This window comes from Micromesistius poutassou, assembly GCF_964030765.1.
Source record: "Micromesistius poutassou genome assembly, chromosome: 17".
Taxonomy (NCBI): domain Eukaryota; kingdom Metazoa; phylum Chordata; class Actinopteri; order Gadiformes; family Gadidae; genus Micromesistius; species Micromesistius poutassou.
This window is the reverse complement of record NC_140287.1, coordinates 13,523,232-13,537,538: the sequence shown is the minus strand read 5'-3', so window position 1 is coordinate 13,537,538 and position 14,307 is coordinate 13,523,232. Positions and strand designations below refer to the sequence as shown.

At 42.7% G+C, this 14,307-nt stretch overlaps 2 protein-coding genes and 1 pseudogene across 3 annotated transcripts; all 3 read left to right on the top strand.

The window, feature by feature from the left end:
* Positions 1-2,305: 2,305 nt before the first annotated feature.
* Positions 2,306-7,388, top strand: LOC311362293 (B2 bradykinin receptor-like; the record flags this gene model as incomplete). The annotated part of the gene is made up of 2 exons (XM_084482119.1): positions 2,306-2,541; positions 6,338-7,388. 2 exons carry the CDS (start codon positions 2,306-2,308, stop codon positions 7,386-7,388), a joined length of 1,287 nt encoding a protein of 428 aa, XP_084338245.1.
* A 1,378-nt stretch (positions 7,389-8,766) lies between these two features.
* LOC311362292 (B2 bradykinin receptor pseudogene) lies at positions 8,767-9,867 on the top strand (annotated as a pseudogene). The gene has a single exon. The product of its transcript is annotated as a B2 bradykinin receptor pseudogene (transcript).
* Positions 9,868-11,940: 2,073 nt separating this feature from the next.
* On the top strand, positions 11,941-13,023 carry bdkrb1 (bradykinin receptor B1; the record flags this gene model as incomplete). Its single annotated transcript, XM_084482118.1, has 1 exon — positions 11,941-13,023. The coding sequence occupies one exon, from the start codon at positions 11,941-11,943 to the stop codon at positions 13,021-13,023; it is 1,083 nt and encodes a 360-aa protein (XP_084338244.1).
* Positions 13,024-14,307: the final 1,284 nt, after the last annotated feature.

The following is a 14,307-nucleotide window of genomic DNA, read 5'->3' as shown; positions in this document are numbered from 1 at the left end:
CACTTTCTCACCATCTATCTGTCTGGTGCTCTATCTTTGCCTCTCCTCTTGCCCTCCATCGCTCTCTCTTTGCGCCACCTCTCTGTCTCGTTTCTCTTCCTCTCTCTCCTCTGTATCTCCCTCTCTCTCTCTATCCACCTCTTTCTCCCTTGCCCCCAGATATCCTGCTCTCTTGCTCTCTCGCTTCCCCCTGCTATCTATCTCCCGCCATGTATCCTTGTATCTTTGCAAGGGCCGGGCAAACAGGGCTGTCAAAGGAGATGGAGAACATCCCTCAGTGAGAACAGAATTTATGATTGCTCTGCCCTTTGAAGGAAGATGGATGAAACAACCACCTGAGCCCAACTGCCATCTCTGAGCTAGGCACTAGATTTCTTTCCCCTCTTTTAATTGTATTTGTATGGTATTGAATTGAAACCTTGATCTAAACCAGTGTGTACACATATACACTATATTGGGTCTGACAAAGGAAATTAGCCCTATTTATATCTACTGTTCCAGTAAGTAAATGTTTAAAAATGAAAACGTTACCACATTCTACAATATCGATAGGCCCTATACATCTTAGCCATTCTAATTCATGTAACTTATGTGAATTTACACATAAATCGATTTTAATGCCTTTTATTGTGTTGCATTTAAGCGCATACAAAACTATTAAATCACAAAGTAAATATCTCAAAATAGCACTTAAATCAAATCAAAAATACAATCATTGAAGTATTTCCCAGCCCTAAAGGTCAAAGGTACAAGTGAGGTATGGAGATGTTTTATAATATGATATGAAACATGAATCAAGGGGCATCAGTATGAGGGCACCTTTTCGGGGTAACACCACCATCCTCTCCATTGGCTGACCATTCTGGTCCTCTCCGGCTCTATACAGGTAGGGGAAACAGAGTGAGAGTGATAACGTGAGATTTCCATTTATCATAACTGTGAGCTTGACATGCTCTGTGACAGGGAGAGACAGGCCCGGGCTAAGTATAACATATGAGCAGCTGAAAAGAGAGAAGGGATGAAGAGCTATGGACCCAACGAATGTGGAGCAGAGAGAAACAAAGGAGAGAAACTAAGAGGGCGAGCACACTTTTCTTTCGTGTTTTCGATTTCATGTTTTAGATTCTTGACTAGCTCACAGTATAAAGATTTGGTGGAGGATGGAATTACATTTTTGGTAAAGGCCTAATGCAGTCATGAAATTATTATTTATTTTGGTAACACTTTACCCTATTTGAAGGTGTCTACATAAGAGTGTCATGACACTGTTATAACTATGACATGACACTGTCATGAACTTGTCATAAATGTTATGAACATGTCATAAATGTTTATGACTTCGGTCATTAAGTGTCATTCGGTTGTTGTTATGACAAGTTGACATTGTTTTGGTTGTCTTGATTATGACAAGTTGACTTTAATCAAAGTGACATTACCAGAAGTTTTCTTGGTCATGACAAGTTGACATTACATTTGTTTGGGATGTCTTTATAATGACAAATTGACATTAACCAGGATGGAATTACCAGAGGATATCTCTGTCATGACAACTTGACATAAACAGAAAATGCACTTCTTTTTGTATTCATGAAATGTTGACATAATTATAATTAGATGTGCAATTATAATTTGATGTGCCACTGGGGGGCACATTGCTGGCCTGTGCTCACACTAGGCAATCTCAACTGGGCCTGAGTACAGTTGCCTCTTGTACATATAGGTTGTGTATCCGTGCGTGTGCGCGTGTTGGCTCATTAGCATCTGTACCATGGCCTGAGCACACCTCTCCGAAGTGTACTGAGGCCACGGAATTGAACTGTACTTGAGTACGGATGGTGTGCTCACACAAGCCAAACGATCTAGACTTTAGGGGGCAAAAGTTCCTTATGTTCTGTATTATTCACTAAACAAGCAATAAATCATTTTATAGTATGACCAACACAACATTGAAGCAGTCAACTGCTCTCTTTCCTTTAGGCCAGGCCTATGTGTTGAGATGAATTGATGCATGAATTGATATTATAACATCTTTATTTAACTATTGAATTGTAAAGGAAAAATAAATACGAATCTTACTGATCTCCAGTCAGTAACAGTAACAAATCACAAAAAAAACAACCTCCAATGTTAATGTATACCTGTCTGTCGCTTTAAGAAACGTCCGTGTTTGAGTAGGGTCTGGCTGCAGCCAGACATTGAAACCTATGACGATTATGACGTAGCAGTTGGATGTGGATGTCCATGTCCTACAGGCTGCATCCAGACATTGAAACCTATGACGATTATGACATAGCCTATGACGATTATGAAGATCCATGTCTGGCTGCAGCCAGACAGTATTGAAACATACGATGACATCCAAGTCAGGCTGCAGCCTGACATGGACATCCAAGTCAGGCTGCAGCCAGACAGTATTGAAACCTACAACGACATCCAAGTCATGCTGCAGCCTGACTTGGATGTCCATGTCATGCTGCAGCCTGACTTGGATGTCCATGTCGGCAGTTGGATGTCAGGCTGCAGCCTGACATCCAACTATTGGTAAATAGGTCTACCCACAACTTCCGGGTCACAGGGGGGTCAAACCAATTTATCCCATACATTTTTCCCCGCCTCATCAAATCTCATTTCATTGCCCATCAAGCAAGCCGGAGACATTAATGAACCCACTAATTCCAAAATATCTAAATAACACATTTAGCCCCGACATCACCTAGCCCTATGATTGGATAAAGTGGTGATCTCCTAAAGGAAAAGGCAAAACACTACTTTCTCTCACTAATGGCACACTGCGCTCCATATACAGAGCAAGTGATAGTTCCGCCTGCATTTGTTTGGCTCTCCATCATTGTGCTTTCGTAAACAGTCTTACGTGGGCCAGTGATGAGAAATCATAGTGAAGAAAACACACTTGAAATTCACCCAATGACTAGCAACTGATAGAATTTGGCATTTCACAGTACTTTAACAAACTGGACTTAACTAACTTGTGAATGTGTAACAATAGTTGAAGGGTCTGTGGGTGGGGGTGTCAGAATGTAGTAAACAGAAAGCAAGAGATGAGTTTAAAGAAAGAAAGTACATAAAGTCCTTCCGCTTATGAGACAATCCTGCTCAGAAGTTGATTAACTGTGGTCTGTGATGGAAATCTCAAACCCCACCCCTCTCAACTGTGGCTTAAAAAATTAAACAGATTTTATTTTTTTGTTCAAAGCCTACATAGCCTACCTACGTTCAGTATGTTGTGTGCTATTATTCACAGAGCTTCAACAGTCTGCCTCTCCCTATTAGTGTATGGCAACAGAATCCCTCTCACTGTCTTCCCACAAGTGTTTTCACTAGAATATTGTGTGGTCTAGCCAAGGAACGTTTGCCTCTCCTTGACAAACAAGCTAAAGATCAGAGTTTCCAGTCTTGTGATGTGATCCAGTCCAGTGTTGTTTTTGCTTCAAATCCTACAGACTTCCATGGCCCCATTTGTGGTGACAGGAGGGCGGGCCAAAAGCCATGATCGAGGCTCTGTGTCAGACACCAGAGATTTGGTTCTATTTCCTTCAGTATTGTTGCTTCACTTTACGGGAAGTAGGCTGGCATAGTGGTTAAGGCGTTGGACTCACAGTCCCAGGGCTACTGGATCAAACACTGTTTAACCCAATCACTGTTACTTTAGTAAGTTACTTGCGCTAAGATCATTGGCTGAATTATGAAAAAGCGCCATAAATGACAGGGTTATGTCGGCCTAGCTTTCAACTTGGCAGCAGTCCAATGAGGCAGTAAAAGGAGACACTGTAATAACATGGAGTTTTACAGTGTGACTGTGGAGGATCTGTAATAAATAAGAAGGGACACATAAGGAGTTGGCAGTGTGGCATGGCGTGCTTTTAAATTTTTTTTAAATAATTTGATCAGAGACATACAAGGGACAGAAAAAGTCCCCTCCGCCTCCACCACACCCTACTGTCTAGTCGTGTAAGTGTTTGGCCACAACATCGCTCAGACATTAATAAACACCCAACTTCACAGTTAAACACTCTGCTAACCACAACCACTGGTTGTTTTGCCTGTAAGCCAACAAATCGGACAGAAAAACTATTGTTATAACCCTAACTTCTCTATAACTATCTATAAACATGAATTTAATCAATTGGCAGATGTTGAGTATTGAGGTGAATATTCAGTTGGATTGGGGTTCACCCATTGATAGACTGCATTTTGTTCGCGTGACGCAAAATAAACATCTACCGGATTCTACTAAAACTAGGAAACAAGTTGTAAATGTGAAACCTATTAAACTTGTTTACAGCTTGTTAAGTGTGTTGGAGTTTAAAAGATTGTTATTTGCGATGAAGTATTTGCAGACCTCAGAGAGGCCATCAGAACACTGCAGCAAAGGAAGCACATAAAAAATATTAATATGAAGAATTTTCCAGGAGTTGCTTGCATCATCGTTAGGATGCTTACCAAATGATTGATGGACATACAAACGGATGCATTAAATATGATTATTTTAGTTTTTTCTTGGTAACATAAATCTGATAAAACACATCAAGCAGTTTGGGAAGTAGCCACATAGTGTGACTGTTTGAATATTTCAATCCTACTTTTTGATCAATGTTTTATTTCTGGAAGAATTAAGAATAGGGTAAGACAGAATGCCAAGGACATCGTTATTATTACTGTTTATAACTAACAGACGGACACTGTCTGTGCAAAATACCCCTCCAATGACAGGACACACACATTGGGAGACGGAAGACGCAACCGGAAAACCAGGAAATGCGGAATGGAGGGCCATTAGCTCCAGTGAACTGTATCACTCCCTGGTGCATAAGGTTGGACGTTAATGGCCAATTTCTTGTTCATAATTTCCGCAATTCACATACAAAATGTATGTGATGACACCCACACACATGCACACACATGCACACACATGCACACATATGCACACACATGCACACATTGAAGTTAAATGCCAAATGGAAATTAACTTACGACGGCACGTTTTTTAAGGAGAACATGAGGACATGCACTGTCCCAATGCCAATAAGGCAGATTACAGTAAGATATCATCTTTCACTAGCCATTAGGCTAACCACGTTCCAAGTCCAATCAGTGATTACAGGGTAACAGCCTACCCCCAATTCTATGAGCGATAGCTCTTAGATTACCACATTATCTTCTAGTTGATGAAGCACCATTAGTCTCCACTTCGATCCGTACAAACAGAAGCCCTTTGTGCGAGCTCAGCCTACAGGAGTATGCAGTACAATGGTACTGTTTAAGGAGTAAGAGACACATTTTCGACTATAAAGGAACATTTAAGTCTTTAACACTACAGTACAGTGAAAGATGAGTAATCTCACTGTACTGTACTGTAGGACCACTTCAACTCTATTGTATTTGACTTGCAGGAGACACAAAATGTTTGAAATTGACATGCAAATTTAGTTTGGATAAAAAATAAATAAAACAATTCAACCAATCACAAATGGCTTGAGCATAGCAGAGAGAAAGATGTGTGTCTCTCTCCCTATTGGGAGAGAGAGAGAGAGAGAGAGAGAGAGAGAGAGAGAGAGAGGTTAGTTTAAGGTTGGCGGAGATGGAGAGAGAGAAAAAGTATTCCCATGTGTGCTGACGTCTCAGTGACATCACTTCAATGTCTCTCTCCTTTCCTCTTTTAAACGTGAGCCAGAGCAGAGCTGGAGTCCAGTGCCCGGAGGTAACACACAGCTGGACCCAACCACCAACCATGCTGACATCCACAGCCCTCAGCCCCACAAGGTAACCCACACTCCAGGCTTTTGGTTTTATCATCGGTTTGTTGCAGTATTGTACTACAGTATGTATTTTGGGATGGGAAATCTCTACTTGATATTTTCCTCTTTATTTACCACTTCTGCCACATTCGCCCTCCACATACTTGAAGATGCATATTTATAGAATATGTTTACAGTATGTTCAACAAAACATAGGTAAAGCTTTCCCAAGACCTAATTTGAAAATTAAAGTTTAAAGTGAGTTAGTTGTATGTGCAAGTTGCTTTTCTGCAATCAAGTCCAAAATGTGTTATTCAATACAGTACTTACAATACAAACCATGACTTTGATTCATACAAAGTGAAATAATGTCCAATGCTACAGCATTTAGCCATGCGGACAACTGTTTCATAAGTGCCTCAGACTCAGACACTTTACTGTGTATTGTGGAAGATTTAAGTCAACAACGTCAACCTCGCTCTTACTCATAAGTTTCCAGCTGTTATTGTGCTTATATAAGTGATCTGTGACACTAACTGAATGTGCACTGGATGTGCACGTTCTGCACCATGTTTCCCCAGCGTGCCCATGAACTCCACCGCCGCCTTCCCCTCAGTCATGGCCTATCAAGCCAACACGAACAACACCCAGTGCATGGACAGCCACATCTGGGAATGGATCCACATCATCCAGCCTCCCTACATCCTGGTCATCAGTGTGCTGGGCATTCTGGGTAACCTGTTTGTCCTGCTGGTGTTCTGCCTCCACAAGACGTCGCGCACGGTCGCCGAGATCTACCTCACCAACCTGGCAGCGGCCGACCTGGTTTTGGTGTCCTGCCTGCCCTTCTGGGCGGTCAACGTGGCCCACAGCTTCGACTGGCCCTTTGCACCCTTCATGTGCCCCTTGGTGATCCTGGGCATCAAGATCAACGCCTACTGCAGCATCTACTTCATGGTTCTCGTGAGTGCGGACCGCTACGTGGCGCTGGTGCACCCCATGTCACACGGGATGATGCGCCGGCCAAAATGGGCCAAGCTGGGTTGTGTGCTGGTGTGGGGCCTGGGACTGTTGCTCAGCACGCCGACGCTCATGTATCGAAGGAGCATATACATCGTCGAGCACGATGTGATCGCCTGCTCGACCGACTACCCCGACTTCCCCACCATGTTGGCCTGCGATTCGTTGGCCATCGTGTTTGGCTGCCTCCTCCCGGGGTGCGTCATCTCCTACTGCACCTTCAAGATCGTGCAGACTCTGAAGAAGCAGGGGATGGAGAGGTTCAACGCCGAGAACACAGAGAGGAAGGCCACGCGGCTGATACTGGCGGTTCTCCTGGCGTTCTTGATCTGCTGGGTGCCCTTCCACCTCAACACCATCATGGATGTCTTCTTGACGGCCGAGGTTCTGCAGGTTCCCTGCCCCCTGGTTATTTTCGTGGAGATGTGTTCCCAGATATTCACCTTCATGGCTTTCTTCAACAGTGTGCTCAATCCCATGCTCTATGTCATTGTGGGGAAAAACTTCCGGAAGAAGGTTCGGGAAGTGTTTGAACAGTTGTGTAAAAGGAGAGTAGTGGGCAGTGATTCCATGCGCTCGCACCTGTCCAGTACGCTCAAGACCCTTGCATAAACAAGTATTTAAGAAGTAGCTTTTGCCCCAGAAATGAACTTTGGTAAGTCATGGTTTCGACCTGTGGTCCACTGCTTTCTCTCTCTTTCAACCGACATTCCTGCCTTATGTAATCTGTCTTGGCTGTAATAAAGGCATTGAAGCCCATACTTATTTGTTTAAAACAAAGGAAAAAAAACATTATGTATTATGTATATATTCTGTGAATAGAGCATCATTTTTCTCTAAATAGAAAATACTTACATTGTGTATTCTGTATATATTCTGTATATATTCTGAAGATACCTATCATGCCTCTATTGGGTTTTCAAGTAGTTGAGCTTATGAAACAAGAATCAAAGTAAGAATCAAATAAATAAATGAAAATAACAAAATAACCAGACTTCAGACTAATGTCTTCCAGGTGTTTTTGACTCAGAGTATGTCTGTGCAGTTGAAAACAAAAAACAAGAAAAACAAGAACTGCAACAAGCATTTCCAGTGGTGACATGGATTGTTAAACTCTGTGTGGGTTGTAAGTGCAACATAATTCTATTTTATGCATGATTCCATCGGTGAGTTTCACTGGGTAGACATTGAGTCACTGAGCGCTGCGGTCAAGGGCACACCCCTCATTGTCCCCAAAATGAAGGGTTGTAAAGCCAGGCAGGAAATCGACAGAGAGCATCAACTTTCTGCAACAAAAATTGTTCAGGCAGGAAAATCTATTTAACTTTTTCCCTTTTCCTTAAACTTCTGTGTTGTACAGTGATACTATAGTGAGGTGTGTAGATATCATGCAAATGTATGTGTGTGTGTGTGTGTGTCTGTGTTGATGTGTGCGGGTGTGTATGTTTGTCTCTGTATGTGTACATGTGTCTCTGTGTGTGGGTGTGTGTCTGCAGATGTGTGTGTGTCTCTGTTTGTGTACATGTGGGTCTGTGTGTGTCTGGTTGTGTGTATACAGCGTTGTGTGCAGAAGAAGTTGGCTTTGGTGTACACATGAATGCATGTCCCTTCCTGTTTGAGGGGCCACTTTTTTTGCTGCTTTTTTACATCATCCTGACAGAGCGAAAGGAGACAGCTATCTGTTGCTATGTGTTCTCTCTAAGGCGACGGCTTGCACACACTTTGCCCCACTGATAACAGCATTCACGTCTGCCTCTCCCCTTACCCACACACAAAAAAACATTATCTCCCATTTAGTCTGAATCAAAGCCTTAATGAAGGCCGTGCCACATGCATTCATCTCTGTTGACACAATGAAAACCTTTTATTCTCCACTGCATAGCAGTAAGCACATAACCACGTCATCATCCTTTCTCGTCTGTGTCTGCACGTCGCTGAGTTTTTCCCCTCTCTCTTGAGCTCTCTCTTGGCCAGGACTCTCTGGACAGACATGCTCTCCAACCAGTCCCTTGGGCCCGTCGCCGAAAGCCTCTCCTGGGATTCTGACACCGTTGTATGCAACAACACCGCAGCTTGGGACTGGGTGCACATTATGCAGCCCGGCTACATGTCCATCATCTGTGCGGTGGGCATGGTGGGCAACGCCTTCGTCCTCCTGGTGTTCTGCCACCGGCGGCAACGCCACCGCTCCACGGCCGACATCTACCTGGGCAACCTGGCCGCTGCAGACCTCCTCATGGTGTCCTGCCTGCCCTTCTGGGTGGCGACGGTCATCGACCGCTTCCAATGGAGGTTCGGCGAGACCATGTGTCAGCTGGTCAACGTGGTCATCAGCATGAACTACTACTGCAGCGTGCTGTTCCTGACGCTGGTGAGCACAGACCGCTACCTGGCACTCACCAGACCGCTGTCGTCCCACAGGGGGGTGGGCGCCGCCAGGGGGAGGCAAGCGCCCTGGGCCCACGCCCTCTGCCTGGGGGTGTGGGCGGTGGGCGTGCTGCTCAGCCTGCCCGCGCTGCTGTTCCGTACCGTGGGCTCCTTCCCCGAGCTGGGGGTGGACGCTTGCTTCATGGACTACCCGCACGAGGGCTGGAGGATGCGCTACAACCTCACGGTCAACCTGGTGGGATTCCTCATCCCCGTGCCTGTCGTGTCCTTCTGCACCTACCACATCTGCAGGGTCCTGCGGGAGAGCCGTGCGCTGCGGGGGCGTAGCTGCAGGGAGCAGACGGCCACAGCAGTGGTGGTGGTGGAGAGGAAGGCCGCCTATTTGGTGCTGGTGGTGCTCGCCATATTTGTGCTGTGCTGGCTGCCCTACCAGATCATTGTGTTCCTGGACAGCCTGGATTACTACCAGGTGATTTCGGGATGCACGTGGGCGAATGTGCTAGACATTGGCGTTCAGTTGGCCACCTACCTGGGCTACAGCAACAGCGCGTTGAATCCCTTCCTGTACGTGATCGTGGGGAAGCATTTCAAGCAGCGGGCCAGAGAGGTCTGCAGGCTGACGCTGTGCAGGAGGAGGTGGAGGAAGACGGCGTGTAACAATAACTCGAGCACTTCAAGATACACCGATTGTACCAAAGTGTGACCTGTTGATAATTGCTTTGTGAAAGGCAATCAGAGTCTAGATTAATTAGTGATGGAATTATAGTTGCATCAGAGTATAGTTATTTTATTCAAATATTGTGATTTTGTATATTGAACATTTGTAGTCAGATGGGTGATTTGTTATTAATTATACAAATAGTTGATGTGATAGTTCTGGAATTGTAGGAATATAATAAACAATAATTAATATTAATAACATATTCAATGTCATTTCTGATTTAGCACTAAACCTTGCATTTACATGAGAAACAGAATATCAAGTTGTGAATAATGTTGTTTTTCAACTGCACATTTGTGATGTTGCTGGTATCTCATTTCATCTGAATTTCTGAATGTTGTCTGTGTCTGTGTTTATAGACAATGAGATACTTTCCTAAATATTAAACAATGTTATTTTTATTGAATAAATAAGACCATAAGGGACGCAGATATGGTAATCAATCTGTCTGTGTTATCAGTTTAAAAATGTATTGGATGATCGGCTAATGCTTCACAGATTGCATGAAAAAAAAACAATGTTAAAAAACGCCCTAAAAAGTTAGGGCAAACCAAGAATATATTAATTAGCAAACTTTCTATCAAACGCAAGGCACTTCAGAAGGTTGCAGGGGCCCAAAGTACACATTAACGCCATCTACTATTAAACCTGTGTGTGTTTGTGTGTGTGTGTGTGTGTGTGTGTGTGTGTGTGTGTATGTGTTTGCGTGTCTGTCTTTGCGTGTGTGTGTGTGTGTGTGTGTGTGTATGTCTGTATGTGTATGGCTGTGTATGTGTGTGTGTGTGTGTGTGTGTGTGTGTCTGTGTATGTCTGTGCATGTGCATGTATGTGTGCATGTATGTGTGCGTGTGTGTGTGTGTGTGTGTGTGTGTGTATGTGTGTCTGTGCCTATGGAAAGGTGATTTTATGTTTCTGTTTCTTTCTGATAAATACAGCTAAAGTAAATTGTAACCAGTGTCATTCTCATGAGCTGACAAAATTAGATCTAATCATGCCAGACCCCAAGCATTTGTTTGAAAGTGGAACCCGAAGAGCCTAGTCTATTAAATTGTGGCAGCTGTGGCCTAGTGGTTAGGGCTTCGGCCTTTAAACCAAAGGGTTGGTAAAATGTGGGCGGGGGAAGTGGTTGAGCACTGCTCTCCCATGCCCACATCCACGGCTGAAGTGCCCTTGAGCAAGGCACCTAACCCCTCACTGCTCCCCGAGCACTGTAACTGTAGCGGCTCACTGCTCCGGGTTAGTGTGTGCTTCACCTCACTGTGTGTTCACTGTGTGCTCGTGTTTCACTAATTCACGGATGGGATAAATGCAGAGACCAAATTCCTTGTATGTGTGAGCATACTTGGCCAATAAAAAGTTGTCTTGTTGTCTTGTCTTCTATATCCATATATGGTCATACATTAGCATTGCATGACACTGGGAGTAATTATTCAGAAGGTGAATTATTAAGTCTATGGATGTATATATGTGGGTTGTATGTTTGACGATGCTAGGTTCTCCTCCATTCATATTCAACCACTTATGTCTCTGTGGTCTGTTAGCTTTCGTATTCCTAACATTTTGAAGCTCGCCTCCACCATTTCACAAGAAGCCAGTTTTGAGGCTTCTATAAACAAGTGGATCGCTTGCATATACAGCATGGGGCGTGAAAGGAATGTGTTTCTTTATATTGAACTTACTGATAAACCTGTGGTCTGCTGAACTTGATGGAGAAGACTCCGCATGCTAATGCTCGGACAATTACACGCATGCATTTTAGAAATATCATTTGGAAGACTAAAGGACTTTTCTTGACAATTTTAAGGTAAGATTCTGTGTTTATTTTTCAGTTTAGTTCATTGTAAATTCCACTAAACTGAATTGTTGCTGTTTAACTATAATCATTTAGCCTACATACAAGGCCTACATACTATAACTTGAACTAAATATAAAAAAGTATACTCTTTTACTATTTTTAGGCTATTCACTATAAGCTTATTTTGCAGAGAAGCAACCTTTTTTCTAAGATTTTTCTAAGATCTAATCATATATTATGTTTATATTTATCCCTAGTAAATGGAGCCAATAGACATTTCCATGACAACGATATGGTCTGAAAATAACAACTCAACCGTACCTCCAAACATGACTGATGTGGTTGATCAACAATGGATCCTCGTTCAAAACATTATCCCCCCCTACATTTTTACCCTGAGTGTGTTAGGACTTCTGGGTAACAGCTTCGTCCTGTTGGTGTATCTCTTCCAGAAAGACAGATTAAATGTTCCAGAGATCTTCTTGGGAAATCTGGCACTGGCAGACTTCGCCCTCCTCATCTGCCTTCCATTCTGGGCGATGAACATCCGCAACGACTTCAACTGGCCATATGGAGAAGCCCTATGCAAGATAGTTAACTCAACTGTAATCGTCAATTTCTACACAAGCATCTACATCATTGCAATGATAAGCATCGACAGATACCTAGCTCTAGTGCGGACAATGCAGACGAGGTGGCTGAGACGCACTCTGTATGCCAAAGTGATGTGTGCTGCTATGTGGAGCTTGGGGATTTTATTGAGCACACCCAGCCTCGTTTACAGAACGGTCACTTACGTCGAGGAACTCGGAACTATATCATGTATACTGGGCTACGGTTCCGCCTGGCAATTATCCCACCAGATTATGATGAATGTGCTTGGCTTTGTTTCCCCGGTTGCAATAATTGTGCTCAGCAGCAGTGCAGTAATCAGGGCTTTATACCGAAGGAGGAAGGGTGCTTGTTATTATGAAGGGAGCGACAGGAAGGCCACGACCCTTGTTTATGCGGTGACGATCCTGTTCCTCGTGTGTTGGGGTCCTTTTCACCTCTTCACCTTTCTTGACATACTGTGTGAACTAGAACTTTTGGATGAAACACAGTGGGGCCACGCTTTAGATATTGGACACCAGGTTTCAGTTTATGTCGCGTTTCTTAACAGCGTCCTGAACCCGGTGCTGTATGTATTCTCCGGGCAGTATTTAAAAAAAAAAGTTAGAACCATCTTCAGGAAGGCTAAGCACCAAAATAGGCGGGGATCTGATATGAGCTTATATCAACGCTCTGTCATATCAACATACATAAACAGAACAGAACAAATCAAAATTGTAAATATATTGTAATAAATGAAAACAATGTATTGTTTATGTATTCACTAAAACTCTCACATCAAGTGATAATATTAATTATCAACACAAATTATTTATATTTTCCATACTATTTTGTCTAGTTGTTTTGAGGTGCTCTGCTCTGTTGTTATGCCTTCCTTTACCACTGGGGTACCATTAAGTTGTATAGTATTGCATTGCGTTGCATAGAAATTGTATTTCTTTGAATAGTATTTACTTGTATATTGATTGTACTGCATCCAAAAAAAAATACAACCTACACAAAGAAAGAAACCTGCTTACAATTTGTATAGAATCATTCAATCATGCAATCTAGCAATGATCCTGTCTTGCTTATCATCCAGTCCATCACATGATGACGTTTTCTCAGCAACAGTCTCTGTAAATCGAATAAACTAAACCATTAGGGCAAATTACCCTACCACTCACCCTCACTGATGGTCCATATTGACTAGTTTAACCTAACTGATTTAGACTAGGCCTAAAGCCTCTTGTGTCTTTTGTATGTATGTCAACTTACCGATGATGTTTTGTTTTGTTTGCGACATTCTAGAAAGAACAGTTGTTCCATTGGTTTAATAAAAGTGGTTATTTGGTTATATACAGTGGCCGAGGCCTTTAGAAACAACTTTTATTTAATTTTTGTTCTTCCATTCTCTATATTTAATAGAAATGCATCTTCTTTTCAATAGCTCCCATGTCATGTGACCCAGTGACTCCTAATCAATAACATATATATAATACATATGTATATGTAATACTACACAGGAGTAATAGGACATACCTCTTCTTATTGTATATTAGTGATTCTATTTTCTATTAATATTTTAATGGAAAACGCTCCTCTTTTTTTCAATAGCTCCCAAGTCATGTGACCCAGTTGTGAACCTATTTTACAACAACAAATATTAGAACTGAACTAGAAAAATAAGACATACCACTTTTTATTTAATTTGAGTGTTTCTTCTATTTTATATGAATATTTTTATGATTGTATTGGATATTAGTGCTCCTTCTAAATTCGAATTTGAATATTGTATTAGAAAATTCAGGGTTTTTTCCATCGCTCCCAAGTCATGTGACCAGATATGAATACCCTAAATTCAACAATGTAAGGCAGGACTAGAGCAGCAGATGGCAGTGATGCACCTCAACTTGAATGACAACCCAGTCTCACGCCACAATGTAGTATAACTAGTCGAGCTGGTACTACTGGCGGTGGAAAAGAAATTGTGAGATGCCTTTGGAGTGCAGGTTTTTTGGCCAATTCTTTTCTAT